This window comes from Onychostruthus taczanowskii, unplaced genomic scaffold, assembly GCF_017590055.1.
Source record: "Onychostruthus taczanowskii isolate IOZ18803 unplaced genomic scaffold, ASM1759005v1 scaffold23, whole genome shotgun sequence".
NCBI lineage: Eukaryota > Metazoa > Chordata > Aves > Passeriformes > Passeridae > Onychostruthus > Onychostruthus taczanowskii.
Genome location: NW_024499573.1, coordinates 11,348,317 through 11,362,149, shown reverse-complemented (window position 1 = coordinate 11,362,149; position 13,833 = coordinate 11,348,317). Strand labels below are relative to the sequence as shown.

Below are 13,833 nucleotides of genomic sequence, written 5' to 3'. Positions count from 1 at the left end.
AATGTATTTACAAGCAGCATTACTGATCTTCAGATCCTGTCTTCTCCAATGACTTCTTACATCATTTCCTGTGGGGGTCGGTTCTTTTGCTGGGTATGGGTTTGTTGTTGCTGTTGGAGTTTTTGTTGGTTTGGTCTGGTTTTGTTGGTTTTTTGTTTGGCTGGCTTGGTTGGTTGGTTGGTTGGTTGGTTGGAGACTTTTCCAGGATCATACACGTATTGTAGAAATGTTTAAATGCAGAAGCAAATGCACCTCTCTGGGACACAGAACATGTAACCTGTGAGCTAGAGACAGTCCTTAGCAGAGCTCACATATGCCCAGTGCCCAGTGGAAAGATGGAAGCACCTTATATCCAAAGCAATGGGGACATTTCGTGTCCTGGTGCAATCTTCAACCTAAAATAGCAAAATGTGATCATTTAATATTTCCAAGTAAATTCTCTGTTTTTTTCATTTGTTTCTTTTAAAGTGCTTCCTCCCATTCTGCTGTTCTTTTCCAAGATCCTTGAGCCCCTGTTGTAACAGAAAAGGCATCTGAGGGAAATAGTTCTCTCAGCAAAAAAAAAACCAAAAAAAACAGGAGTCTTATTCCCATTCTTTATAAATATTGGCATGTAAAAATGAAAAGTAAAAATCAAAATGCAGAGATGGTAATATGTATTTGAGGAAACACAGGCAGCAAAGTGAGGAAGATTTTGCTTCCATCTTTTCTCTTTAATCCCATTCATACTTTATTGAATACGATCAAGCAAAGCCAAGTCAATGAAAGGTTTTATAAGGAAGGGACAGTTGCCATCTTCAGAAGTGATTGAGCATGTTAAACAGGACTTTAAAAACTTGGGTAATTTCTCAAGTTCTACGCAGAAACAAATGCCAGTGGTTAAAGCAGACTGCCTTGCTAGGGCCCAGTATGTGATTCAAAAGTCAGAAGAAGAACTCATGTGCATATATGTTTAGATTCATATTCATATTAATTAATTTCAACTGTTTGGGTTTTTTTCAGTTGAAATTATTATAGGTTAAAATGGTAAAGAAAAAGAAGAAATACTGCTTGCCCAAGAATATCACCCAGATTAGACACATTAAGTCTGGAATCTACAAACAAAAAATAGAGTCCTCTCCAGAAGTTACAGCAAGCCCTTTAACATATATAGGCAGGTATCAAGAGGGAGGTAGGACTGCATCAGTTATATTCACTGTTAATTTCAAAGCATGAATGCATGAAATTTTCCTTATGCTCAATGCAGCTGCATTATTTATTTAATTAGTATTAAAATACAAGTTATCTATAAAAAATTCAGTTCCTCAGCCTGTGTCTACACTTCAGCCTGCTGCCCAGTGTAAATATGAGCCGGCTTGCCTGCCAAGAACAGAATGTCTCCTTCAGCCAAGAGTGGGGATATAAGCTCTGCTGGTAAGGATAGGCACTTTGCAGTCTCCAGCTTGGCTTGCTTATAACAACTTTGGATTTTACTATATCACACTGTTGCTGGCAGTGTTGACATACCCTCATTTTAACAACTCTGTGGACAGCAAGAAGCCATCAGCAAAACACACAGTGGCTCTCAAAACCAGCCTCAGGGCTGTGAGCTGCTAGTGAATAGCAGTCTCTGTGAGAGCAGCATGGTTCTGAACCAGCACACAGAGACCTGTGATTAATATTCATGGGACACATCCCAGAACAAATAGGAGATGCCAGTCTGATTCAAAGCTCTCTGAAATTGATGGAAACCTCTCCATTGACTGCCATGGGCTCTAGGTCAAGCCCCAAGTGTCCAAGTGTGTTTATACCTTTTAAAATAGAAGGAATTCACTCTTCACTTGTTTCAGTCCCTTACATTTATTGTCAGCAAACCTCTGGCAAAAAAGTGCCTTTCTCTGCAATGAGATTCTCACTGAAGCCAGTAGGAGCTATATATATACAGAGATGGAGGACATAAACTCAATGTAAAACCAATAGCATACTGGAAAGAGTCTTGACTTTGAAATCACACAAGACAAAATTCAGTGATGAAGTGAGTGTTTCTTTGTAAGAAGTATAAAATAACTGAAGATTTTGTATACCTGCAGGTTAAGAAGAAAATTTTCAATGAGGCACATCAAACCTTCATAATATAACATTTAAAAAGCCCAGTCCTATAAGTCTAATACCATTATAACCATCTTCCTTAAACACTCTAATTATATCCTCCAAGTGTAAGTTCTCAAATGTTAATTAAATATGGCCACCTAAATTATGATATGCAAAGGTTTTTTTTTAATTAAAGAAATTTAATACTACTCATAGGTGTGTTTGTTAAACGTAGATTGACAATCAAGTTAAAGAATAAAACCTCATTTATTTTTATGCTACTTTATAAATTCTCTGAAGCCCAAGTCCTCTCAAAATAGTGTACAGTAATTGGATTAAAACTACCTTCAAATACTTTCCACCACATCTTTTACATGAAAACACCTTGCAAAGCCCACAATGCCTATATAAACATTTTACAGTGATTATCAAAAAAAATACTACAGAATTAAATAAAAGCGGATTGATATGGATCCTTCTCCTCAACCAATGAAATCCTAGCACCACACAAAATCTCATGATGTAAAACTGAGTGCTGGCTCTCCTTCTCTTTCTCTTTCTCTCCTTTTAATAACCAAAGAAATTATTTTCCAAAGCATGACTGTTAATACAGATTGGTTTTCAAGAGTAATTTTTAACAGTGATTTTTTTTCCCTGCATTTTGCTTCAAGAAGAAAAATATGAAGTAAAAAAAAGAAAAAGGAAAAATATGCAGGAAATAAAGTCCTAAGGTCAATTAACAGTGAGTCCCCACGGAAGCAAAAGTCGACATTTCGCGACGAATGGTACTGAATGGGGAGAGCTCCAGTTCTGTGGTGTACTCGTTGTCATTGTCATCACTCGTCACCGTGGAAGACTTCTGGATGCATTCATCACAGCAGCAACAGCAACACTCCATAAAGGCCCGGCTGAAAGGTTTACAGAGACAGAACAGGAGAACTGGGGTAACACAGGACTTAAAGAACAAAAGGAACTGACTAATGAGATGGAGGAGGTCCATAGTCTGTCGAGAGACCCCTGTGGACATGTAGGCAGTCACAATGTTGCAAATGTTTTCAGGAATTATGCAAAATCCATATAAAATGGTCAAAGCCACCACTGTGCAGTTCATCTGACTTTCCAGCTGAATTTGTCGCTTGTTCCCCCTCGTGCAGGCTTTTTCTGCCCTCCTGATTTTCCTCGCCGTCACCAGGGAGCAGGTAATCGTGAAGAGGGTCGGCAAACAGAAATAGCAGCCAAAGTACCACCAGAGCCGCGCGCCATCGTAGGTGAGGGCCAGCACGTAGATGGTGTCGGGCAGGGCCGTGGAGATCTTCACCACGCAGCGCTCGCCCGGGGGGCTGCCGCTGTACTCGGGCTCGTCCCTGGCCAGCTGGCGCAGCACCACCTCGGGCAGGGCCAGCAGCAGCGCGCCCACCCAGATGACGGCCAGCTTGGCCGTGGTGGAGGTGCAGTTCTCGATCATCTCGTAGTACATCTGCACGTTGGTGGCGGCACGGAAGCGGTCAATGCAGAGCGCGCACAGCGTGAAGGTGGTGACTCCCAGAGAGGCCACCTGGGAAGGAGGAAAGGCGGCACAGGTTAATACAGGTGCTGTCTAGGGGAGGTTAAAAAAATGTGGGGGAGAAAAGGGAAAAGAAAATGAGAAAAAAAAGGGGGGATGGAAGGAAGAGAAGCAGTTGAGTACCGTGCTGCTGAGCAGCATCAAAAGAAGCATCACAGACAGCACTTAGCTTCCAGTGTTTGCTGAGCTACCATCCAGCACGCACTCCAAAAAGAGTACATACTTCTATTTTTTCGCCTACAAATTCTTATTCCAGCTGGGTGTCAACCTCTCCTGGAGGTCCAAGCAAGCATCTGTGCAATGCTGAATGGAAACAAAAAAAAATAGAAGAATTGACTAATATTTAAAACTAAACTGTTTCCTCCAGCACTTTTTTCTAAGGGGTGTTTTTCAGAAAGATTGGTTCCACCACAGGGGTTGGAATTTTAAGTCAAAATGGGAGAGATAGGAGAGTCTTCCTTCAGCAGAAGTTATGACCACATAACAAGTTCATCATGCAGGCAGGGGATCAAAACATTAAACCTTCCATATCTACAAAACTTAGAAACCTTGGGGATGAGGCATCTACTGAATTGAGTAGGATCCAGCAACTATTTTTGTGGACTTGGGCTTTTAAGCAAAATTTTGATGGGATGTAGGCACATAAAGTCATCCCCCACAAGTTCAAAGCAACTGTATTTGAAATCCTCAGACTTCCAGAGCCTGTGCAAAACTAATCTTCACTATAGTGATTAGGTTCTATATAACCAATAGTCAATATTTCATTTAGAAAAAAATCAAGGAAAACCTAGGCTTAATTTCATAGGAAACATTCTGTGGGAGAGTGTACTGTAGGCCAAGAGAAACGGAAGAAGTTTCATTCTTTAAATGATTAAAAGATGGATTGGAGAGAGCTGTCAATTATATACTGTGAGGAACAAGTACAGAGCAATGCTTATGTTCTCTGGGTTTAATAATCATTATTCTATGCATGAACAGAAATCTTGTGCTGTCATGAAACATCATTTCCGATCATTTTATCCTGTTTATAATTTAATTTCCTAAAATAAATTTGCAAGAAGACTATATACATTTTGGCCTAATTCTATTAGCAATAAATTCAACTTCAGTTCAAATTTAAAGCAGAACTCCCATTAACTTCAATTGGAGAAAGACTAAGTGCCCTGTTGAAATTTAATTTTTGTTTTCTTGGGTTTGTATACACGTGTTATGCTGAAAGTGTGTTGATGTGGTGTGAAAGAAAAAAAAGTAAAATAATATTGCTAATAAATGTAAAGAACGCTTACTTTTATAATGAATGAACCATATTTTGGCAATTAACTGGTAAATCTAAAGTAATATTAGGCAGTTTACTATAATTTTGCCGATCAAAATTTGATGTGCAATGCTACATTTAAATTTCATATAGAATAGAAATTTCATATAGAAAGTGTTTAAGAAACACTTTCTGATTTCCACCATAATATTGAAATAATACTATTTATGCATCTCTGAAAAAAGTTCTTCAAAGATAGATAGCACAAATATGCACAATTACATAAATGTATCATTAATTTTGGCCTTCAATATTTAATGGTCATATCTGATGGCTAAAATTGACAATCACTGAAAAATATAAGGGACTTGGAATAACAACTGCAAGATGTTGGCTTGGTTGGAGAATTCTTTGAAGCAGCTTCCTAAAAGATGGAATAAGTAAGATGCAATCTCTTACTAATTAACTTGCAGAAATATTTAATAATGACAAGGAACTACAATAAACATTTTTAATAGGCAACCATAGATTTGGAAGTTTAATAGTCTGACAAGATTCAAAGAAAGCTTGGTAAATACTGAAAAAAAAAAAATAAAAACATTTAAAGAAAAATAGTTACAGGGAGATCTTAATGAACAGTGATAAACTAATGAAAATATGAAACATGAAATTTCTTGAAAATGAAATATGATTTCATAATCTAATGAAATCATGAAATGATTTAATGAAATATGATTTTCCTAATCATGAAATATGATTTTCCTGTATCACAGCTCGGAGTCAGATTTTTAAATTCAAGATTAGCAACTTTGTTTCCAAAATATTTAAATGTGTGTGCAGTCTTCAAATCTCTTAGTGACAGCAAAACCTTTAGCCTTAACACGCAACATGAATAACAAAAGGGTCAGGACTCAGCTTGCTACAACTATAAGAGACAGGGAAATAACTGAGATCTGGAAATGAACAGGGATTGAAATAGAAATCAGCAAAACAGAAGAAAACCTGAGTCTCTGTACATTAAGATGTTTCCTTTCAGCTCTGGCGTGAGCCTCCCACCAGCCCAAGGCAGACACTTGCATGGCTTCAGCATTTCCTTGCAAACAGACTTTTGTGTAACAGTTGTTACACAGCGGCCGAGACATTAAACTCTGCAGCTGTTAGGGCTGGGCTAATGAAAGAAGACACGTCTGCCATGAAGAAACATAACCTACGGGGTTCCTGTCACATTAACTGACCAGCAACTTGCAGGCTTAAAACAGGGAAATAGAGCAAGAGGAAACAACTAGGAATACTGGAAGGCGGCTTTGAAAACCCTCCCGTGGATTTACTGATGAAACAAGCTAACCAAAGCCAGTGTTTCCCTGGAACAAGCAACAGTTTCCTATTTTCTGTAGATTAGCAGAGTTAGTGATGCCATGGAAAAGCTTGCGAAAACCAAACAAAAACACTCAAGCAGATGATCATGGATTCACTCCAGCTGACTTGCTTAAATGCAGTAGAGCAATTCAAGGGTTGGATTACTTACTCCACAGAGCAGACTATGAGTAATAGCCAGCAAAATCAATGGGTGCTGCTCAAAACCTATGGGTGAGAACTGGGACATGCATTCTGCACGTTCACACAATTTCAGTCTAGGTGTGTTTCTTCATACCAGTCATACTAATAATTAGAGTTAAGCTGAAAGTGTGAAAAAATTCAGAGAAGTTTTCTTTTCAGGTATTATATTGCCTTGAAATAACTACAGAATTAAGATCATTAATTTGACAGGGAGAAGTAAAGCACAAATTAACAAATCGTAAAGTGGTGCAAGGCCACATGGAGTTTAATGGTGCTCTCCTGGTAACAGCTGAGTGTCTGATATGCTGTTCCAATCTTAACTCCACCAACCTGGCAGGAAATGAGGCAAGGCAAGGGCAACTCAGGCTCAGTAGTTGTGAGCTCAACTAGCTCACTTAGTTGTTTGGCTTATTTCCCTGTTGTCCACTGAAGATGCTCCTGCAGTCTCTAGACATTCAGGATGACATAATTTTACAACTTTCTCTTACCGCATGAAATCAGAAAAGTCCCCAAATTTCCAGCTGAATGACCATCAATCTGCTCTGAGGAAGTGGTGAAGGAACCCCTGCTTTGAGAGATACCCACACCATTTGGGCAGAGAACTGCTGCTGAAGGGATTGCTAGCTACAGCATGCACACAGAGGAAGACATTATTGTTACAAAAGAATCTCTTTAAACACTGTTGCTCTTTAAAAAGCCTTGACCGAGCTAGTGGGCACTGTGATGTCCCTTCAAGATACTGCATAAACCTTTGGTCATTAGCTCAGCAGCTGTTAGTCAACAGTGTCAAAACTGATTTGGGGAATTGAGGCCACAGAGGACAATCGCAAACTCATGAAATGCTCAGCATAATTGCGGTTCTCCTGTCCACTCTTCCAACATACTGGTTCCCCTTTCACAAACTTTTAACAATTACCAAAATGTTCCCAGGCCTTTCCTGGCCTGCCCTACTTCTTCTCCTGGCTGTGGTCCCACAGCTCTTGGCCCTGGCTTGCAGGAGCAGAGACTGTGGCTGACCAGCAGAGCAGTGTAGATGTATTACCATGAGTTATGGCTGTGGAAAAAAGACTCAATTTTGTCCCACTAATTTCTAGTCAAAAGTAATGAAAACCAGAAATAAAATCAGAAAAGGTGACTTGGATGAAAAGACCAACACAGGCCAAATTCTGTTAGTGAATATAAAAGAGAGGCTGGGTCATTCCACCCACTAAGACAAAGATCAAGAAGTGATATTGCTGCTATCTACCAAAAAAAATGTGTTAGGAGATACAAATGTTACTTAAGCCAAAAGACAGTGAATGTAACAGAATGGAAATCAACCAGCTCTGAGCAATTCCAGGCTAGAAATGACAGTGACCATTCTGGTGGAGTAGTGAGTGGAAACAATGTAGACTAAGTTTATGTTGAACAAATTAAAATAAAGGTGTTATAAGAAGTGGACCCTTCTACCAGCTGAAGCTGAAGTTTCTAAGACAGAATATATTTTGTGTTGATAGCAAAGAATTTCTTAAAACTACATGGCACAAATCCTTTGTTACAAGACGAGATGGGTATACAAAACATTTCCCATTGCAATGGGAAAGCTGAACTACAGAAGAGGTTGGTGACTATTATCCAAGTCACCTCTGAGCTATCAGTGACACCCCGTAGACTCTGGATATCCATTCCTGTTATATCATATAAATGACCTTTTGTTCCTCAAACCATTATAGTTTATCATTTTCTGATGGCTGTTCCACATCCACATTAAACTTCACAGGTTTTGAACATGTTATTGCAACATACTGGGGGGGGCTCTTGTAGATTTGTCAGTTTTCCCTAAATATCCCCTGTTCTCTAGTTCTGAGAGTAAAAGCTGACATGACAGAAGGCTCAGGCCAATAAGGGGTTTTGATGCTTGAGATATTTCTGGATCTACAAACCCAGGTGAGACATTTAGCTCTCTCTCTAAAAAGTGTGTGCAAAAAAAAACCCCAAAAATAAAGAGATGAAAAGATGGAACCAAGAGACCCTTACAAGAACTAAACACTGTGCAAACTTATGGAAAACACAAACAAGAGGTTAAAACATGTCCATCTTCAGGAAGATGATTCTATTGATTCTATTTGTATTCCACAAAGGTCTGGAAACTTCTCCTGAAGATAGCTGTCAAAGCTTTCCTCTCAAGGAGCTAAGAAGAGCTCACTCTTTCCCTCTGTGTGAGAAGAAGATGGGCCAGCCCAGATGAGTTACAAAGGAAAAGAGAGTGTTGTTCAGCTGTCAGATGAATGTGCTGCTGTAAACAATCCTTGACAGAGCAAGGAGCAGCAGCTGCACTTGGGATGGATTTCATGACATGCTACACATCTGCATTGCTCCTGGTGGTGTCAGTGTCACTGTGTAATGCCTGTGAGGTTAGATCAACACTTGGAAAGCGGTGAACCTTTGCTCTAGGTGACTTCTCTGCCTCAGCAGGGTCAAATCCTGATTTACAGGACAGTGTCCTTCATTCCAGACTCCAGGTGAACTGTGGAGAGTCATGATCCACTAGTGTTCAGTATCTGCCTCTTATAGCCACAGTTTACAGAGAGGGAAATCCAGCCTTTTACTTACTCCTCTCAAGGTGATGAGATACTTTATATACATGAGTATTATATTTAATGACACTGAAAAAAAAATACACAATTCTGGGGGCAACACAGAACCCTAAGGCTAGACCTCTTTATATTTGTAACTAAGACCTTACATTCTTAAGAGCTTAACTTTAGAACTAAGTTAATTATACTTCCTCAAGGACAAGGAAAATGCTTTACTTTTAGACACGAGTGATAATTAAGCCTAATACAGTCACCAGTTCATCTTGACTGGACTGGTGCCAGTTCTTGAATAAGACCAACTCTAGACATCCACAGAACTTTAAAGTGAAAAAATAAGGTAACAATAAATTATAATGGCGTAAAGCAGCAGCTGAATATTTTTTGGGATTACAGTTTTGAAATTCAACAACTACATTTCAGCTAAACTACTTTCAGTTTGAAAAACTCTTTAGTGTCCAAAGTGCAGTATTATTTTGCTTACGCAAAGCATAAGTAACTAATTTTGAGGAACAGTGTGGCCACACAAATCATTTAAACTACTCATCTATTTCAACTTTGCATGTAGATGCACCAAAAAAGGGTTAGAAAGCATGAAATGTCACATGAACGTCCTTGAAACACAAACGACCCTATTTTAAATGAAATGGTTCCTTTTAAAACACTGCTACTTATCTTACTGGTTAACACAGCAGCCCCAAAATCCATTTCAGGAATTTTAAAGGATTCAAGAACTATCAGTTTCTCAATAAATACATATTTACTGCATCATGTCTTCTAAAATGCAAATCACTTAAGTGCACTCTGAGTTTTTTAAATGCAGGTAGTATAGTACTGGCCTAGAATTCAACTAAGCATATCACAGCTCCACCCTTTGTCCAATACCACCAATAATAAACTGAACAGATGAAAGAAGCAGTGGCAATTTTATGGCTACACAGGTCACACATCTTTCTTAACACTTTAAAATATCATAGTATCATTTGACAGTTAATTCTGTTTTGCTGTGTACTAATGTGCTGCTGAAACTGACACTCTGTATTAATAAAAAGTTGGGTATTCGAAGGTTTTTTGGGAGGGGGATAGGGGGTTGCTTTTTGTTTGTTTGGGGGCTTTTTTCTAATAGCTCGTTCTTAGGACAAGAGAACCACCAGTTGTTTCCTCAGCTCTCAGTTACAGAATAATGTTGGACATAAGGTTTTGGGAATACAGGAGAGCCAGCCAGAACTCCAGGCTACCACCGCAGCAGCAAGTCTCAGTGTTCAGTTCCAGTAAATAAATAAAGCGGACAACCTGAGCACTGCCGGCAGGACTGTGGCCAGCTGTCTGAGAGCTTCTTTGACAGAGCCGCTGAACAACTGCCAAGAAGCTGCAGTTTAAACGGAGCTGGACAAACAAAAAAAAAAAAAGAACCAAAAAAACCCAAACAACAACAACAACAACAAAACCCCAAAAACAAAACAACAAAAAAACCAACAAACCAGCAGCTAAATAAACGTGAGATTTGAACGCTGAAATATAAGTTAAGAGCCCAGACACTCCATTAATGGGATAATCCCATTTTTACAATCACCTCCTTACAAGCTATCCCCTCAAGCCGCTTTCCAGATCCATCTTCACTGAAATAAATAAAGCAAAAAACTTGAAATCTAATTCTGAGAGGATCACTTGTTTTTCAGGGCCACGGGAACAAGGAAAGTTTGGCAGAAGTCGTGCGAGTGGCAGGAAGCGCCGGACGCACTCAGCGGGAGCCACAGAAATCCAGGTGCCGCTGGACCCGGTGCGATCACTGCCGACTCCGCTCCCTGCGGGGCCGGGACGGGGCCGGGCTCCGTCGCAAGAGCACCCAGGAAACCCGAACCAAATAGCACCGGGACGCCCCCGGGCCGGCAGCAATGACAGCGAGCAGCGCCGGCTCCGCACACGGCTCAGGCTTGCGGCGGGGAAGCGGCGGGGAGAGGAGATCGGGGTCCGCGTATCCCCACCCACGTACATTACCTCAATGTACGGGACGATTTTGCACGAGAAGTCTTCTAGAAGCCACTTCTTGGTGAGCTCCTGGAAGATAACCAGCGGCAGACAGAAGAAGACGATGAGGAAGTCCCAGAAGGCCAGGTTGGCCAGCAGGGAGTTGGAGATGCTCCGCATGTAGTAGTTGTGGCAGACGATGCACATCACTGCCATGTTGCCCATGATGCCGATGCCGAAGATCACCACGGAGAGGCACATGACGGCGTAGGCGCCGTAAGACTCCTCGGTCAGAGGGTAGAAGGGGTTGCGGAGCCGGGCGCGGCGCCCCGTGGCGTTGCCGCGGCCCCCGGCGCTGCCCCTTTCCCATGGATTCTCTCGGCGGGGCCGGCGGCGAGCGGGAGCGCTGCGGAGGCGCCGGCGGCCCAGAGGCTGCGACGGGGTCCGGGGCCAGGGCGCAGGCAGCCCACGCACCCAGCACCTGGCAGAGCAGGGCGAGCGGAGCGCGGAGGGGCCGCATGGCCGGGAGGCGGCGGGGCTCACCCGCTCTCCTTCAGACCCGGCGGCCGCCTCGCTCGGCGGGGCTGGGAACGGGAGACATGCCCACCCGGCTCCCGGGGATAGCCTTCCCGGCCGGGGCCGGGTCAGGAGCGGCCACGACGCCGCTGCCGCCGGAGCGCGGCTCCCGCTGCCGCCGGGGTCCGCCGCGGGCAGCGGCCGGCGCTGGGGGCGCGACGAGCGGAGCGGCGAGGAGCCTCTTGTCGCCGACGCCCGGGGCAGACCCGGAAAGTTGTGTCGCCGTCTCCGACGCGCCGAGTTAATGTAGCAAGTGCAGCGCCGGGAGAACCCCCCCACGGCGCTCCGCCCTTTCCCGGGACCGCTGCCTCCCCGCCAGCAGCCGCACCGCTCTCGTGCTGCCCATTTGCGTCCTCTTGCTGCCGCGGGCACCCAGTGGCTCTACGGGTCAGGAAAGGTCCCTCTAGGAAGACACCTCCCCTCGCCGGGCGGTGGCGAACACTAACTCCTCGTCTCCAGCACCTCGGAGAACACAGGTTGTTGCGCGCAGCTTAAGGTGTTTCAGAGCTTTGCAAAACTCTAGCCGGGGTCGATCGTTGCACCCCCAAGCACTCGCACGCGGGCAGGGGACGGCTAGCACGGCCAAGGTGCCAAGATGCTGCCGGCGCCGGGCGGGCAAGCCCCGGGACGGACCCCTCGGGGCTGCTCTTGCCTCCCGAGTCGTGCGGGCACCAGGTGAAGCGGGGCGGCAGCCACGGCCCCCCGCGCAGGCAGGGGCCGGTGTCCGGCGGGCTGTGCTCCTGCTGCCGGCTCCCCGCGGCTCCGGCCCCGCTCAGCCCTGTGCGGCTCGCCTGGCTCGGACCGGCTCCGCCGCGGCTCTCGGGGCGCGCCGGAGAGGCGGGCGAGCGCCGCGNGCGGCAGGGCCGAGGGGCGGGTGAGGGGCCGGGCCGAGGGGCGGGTGAGGGGCCGGGCCGGGCCGGGTACGGCGCTTCCCGCCGGCCCCCGAGCTCTCCTGGCGGGGATACATCCCCACGGCCGGCTCTCCGCAGCTCACCGGCGCGCCCCGGTCTCAGCGTGTGGCTGCCCTCCTTGGGCCGCAGGTGGCAGCGGGACCGAGCGAAGCGCCCCGCTCTGGTACCGGGGGTCTCGCCCCGGCGCGAACCGCGGGCGGAGGGTGGCTGGAGGCGGCGTGGGAAGCTGTCGGCACCGGGACGGCACAGGACCAGCCAGGGCACCTTGCTGTAGGGGCAGAGGCCACGGACGGGGAGAAAGGGGAGCGAGTTCCCCCGGGAGAGCGCAAAGCGAAGCAGCTGAGCGAAGGAGATGGTGTTCACACATCATCCCCCAGTGGAATAGCATCAGAAGGGTCTCCGCAAATTCCTTTCCTGCTATGGACGTTTGTGTATGGTTTTATTTCTTGCATTTGTACAGTCAGATAAACTTCATAGTTCTTTCTTCTTGTTTCTCTGATTTTTATTTCATTCAGGTGACAGCTTGCCGAATTTGGATGCAGTAACTCTATAAGTACCCTTAAGGATTCTCCGTAGCCCCTGCAAGTTGCCATTTTGTAGAGCTTTTGTGTAAAGTATGGCCAACTAGTTTAAAAGTTTAATGTTTTTCCCATAAAGCGGTTTGAGAAGATGTTGTGCTATTTTTCCTTTGAAAAATGCCCGTGACAATCACCTAGAAAACACAAGACAAACAGAGAGTTTTTCCTTTTCTCAGACCATTCTCACACATGTAGGCAAGGTGTAACTGTGGAAAGCGTAAGGTGTTCTAAGCTTACAGGAGCGTGTAATAAGTTAGGCACTGCTGTGTTATCCCTAAATACAAGTCAAGCCATTTTCTTCTTTTTCCTTAGTAATGTAAATATAATCTCCTGGAAAAAAAAAATACCAAAGTAATTTTAAGAATTCCTAATAAATAATAAGTTTAATCTAATGAATGTTAAAAACTAACTAGGAAGTGTTAAAACCTATCAGGAAAAGAAAAGAATGGCAAATGTATTTAACCTTTTTTCCCTTACATTTTTCTCCCATTTGTTCCTTCTGAGCTCAGCTGGTGTATAAAAGGAGTTAATGATGATAATGAGCTTACATTTACAGTGCCTTTCTTCCTGAAGAGTCCCAAAGGGCATTACAACCAGATATGATAAATTCCCTGCTTGTTCTTAAAGGGTACTGGGGATTATTGCTGCTGGCTTTTATATGAAAGGAGCAGACAGGAGCTAGCAGACATACTGCCCTTCTATATACTTCTGCAAGAAATATGGATCATCAAGAAGAAGGTTCAGCAGTGTTTGGTTGACATCACTGATCCTGTAATGGTGA

At 44.0% G+C, this 13,833-nt stretch overlaps 1 protein-coding gene across 1 annotated transcript; it reads right to left on the bottom strand.

Annotated features, from left to right (window-relative positions):
• Positions 1–2,577: 2,577 nt before the first annotated feature.
• Positions 2,578–11,864, bottom strand: GPR37 (G protein-coupled receptor 37). The gene is given in 3 exon segments (XM_041405470.1): positions 2,578–3,625; positions 11,018–11,345; positions 11,347–11,864. Coding segments are annotated over 3 exon segments (1,308 nt in total). The 5' UTR covers positions 11,508–11,864; the 3' UTR covers positions 2,578–2,806.
• Between the last annotated feature and the right edge of the window lie 1,969 nt (positions 11,865–13,833).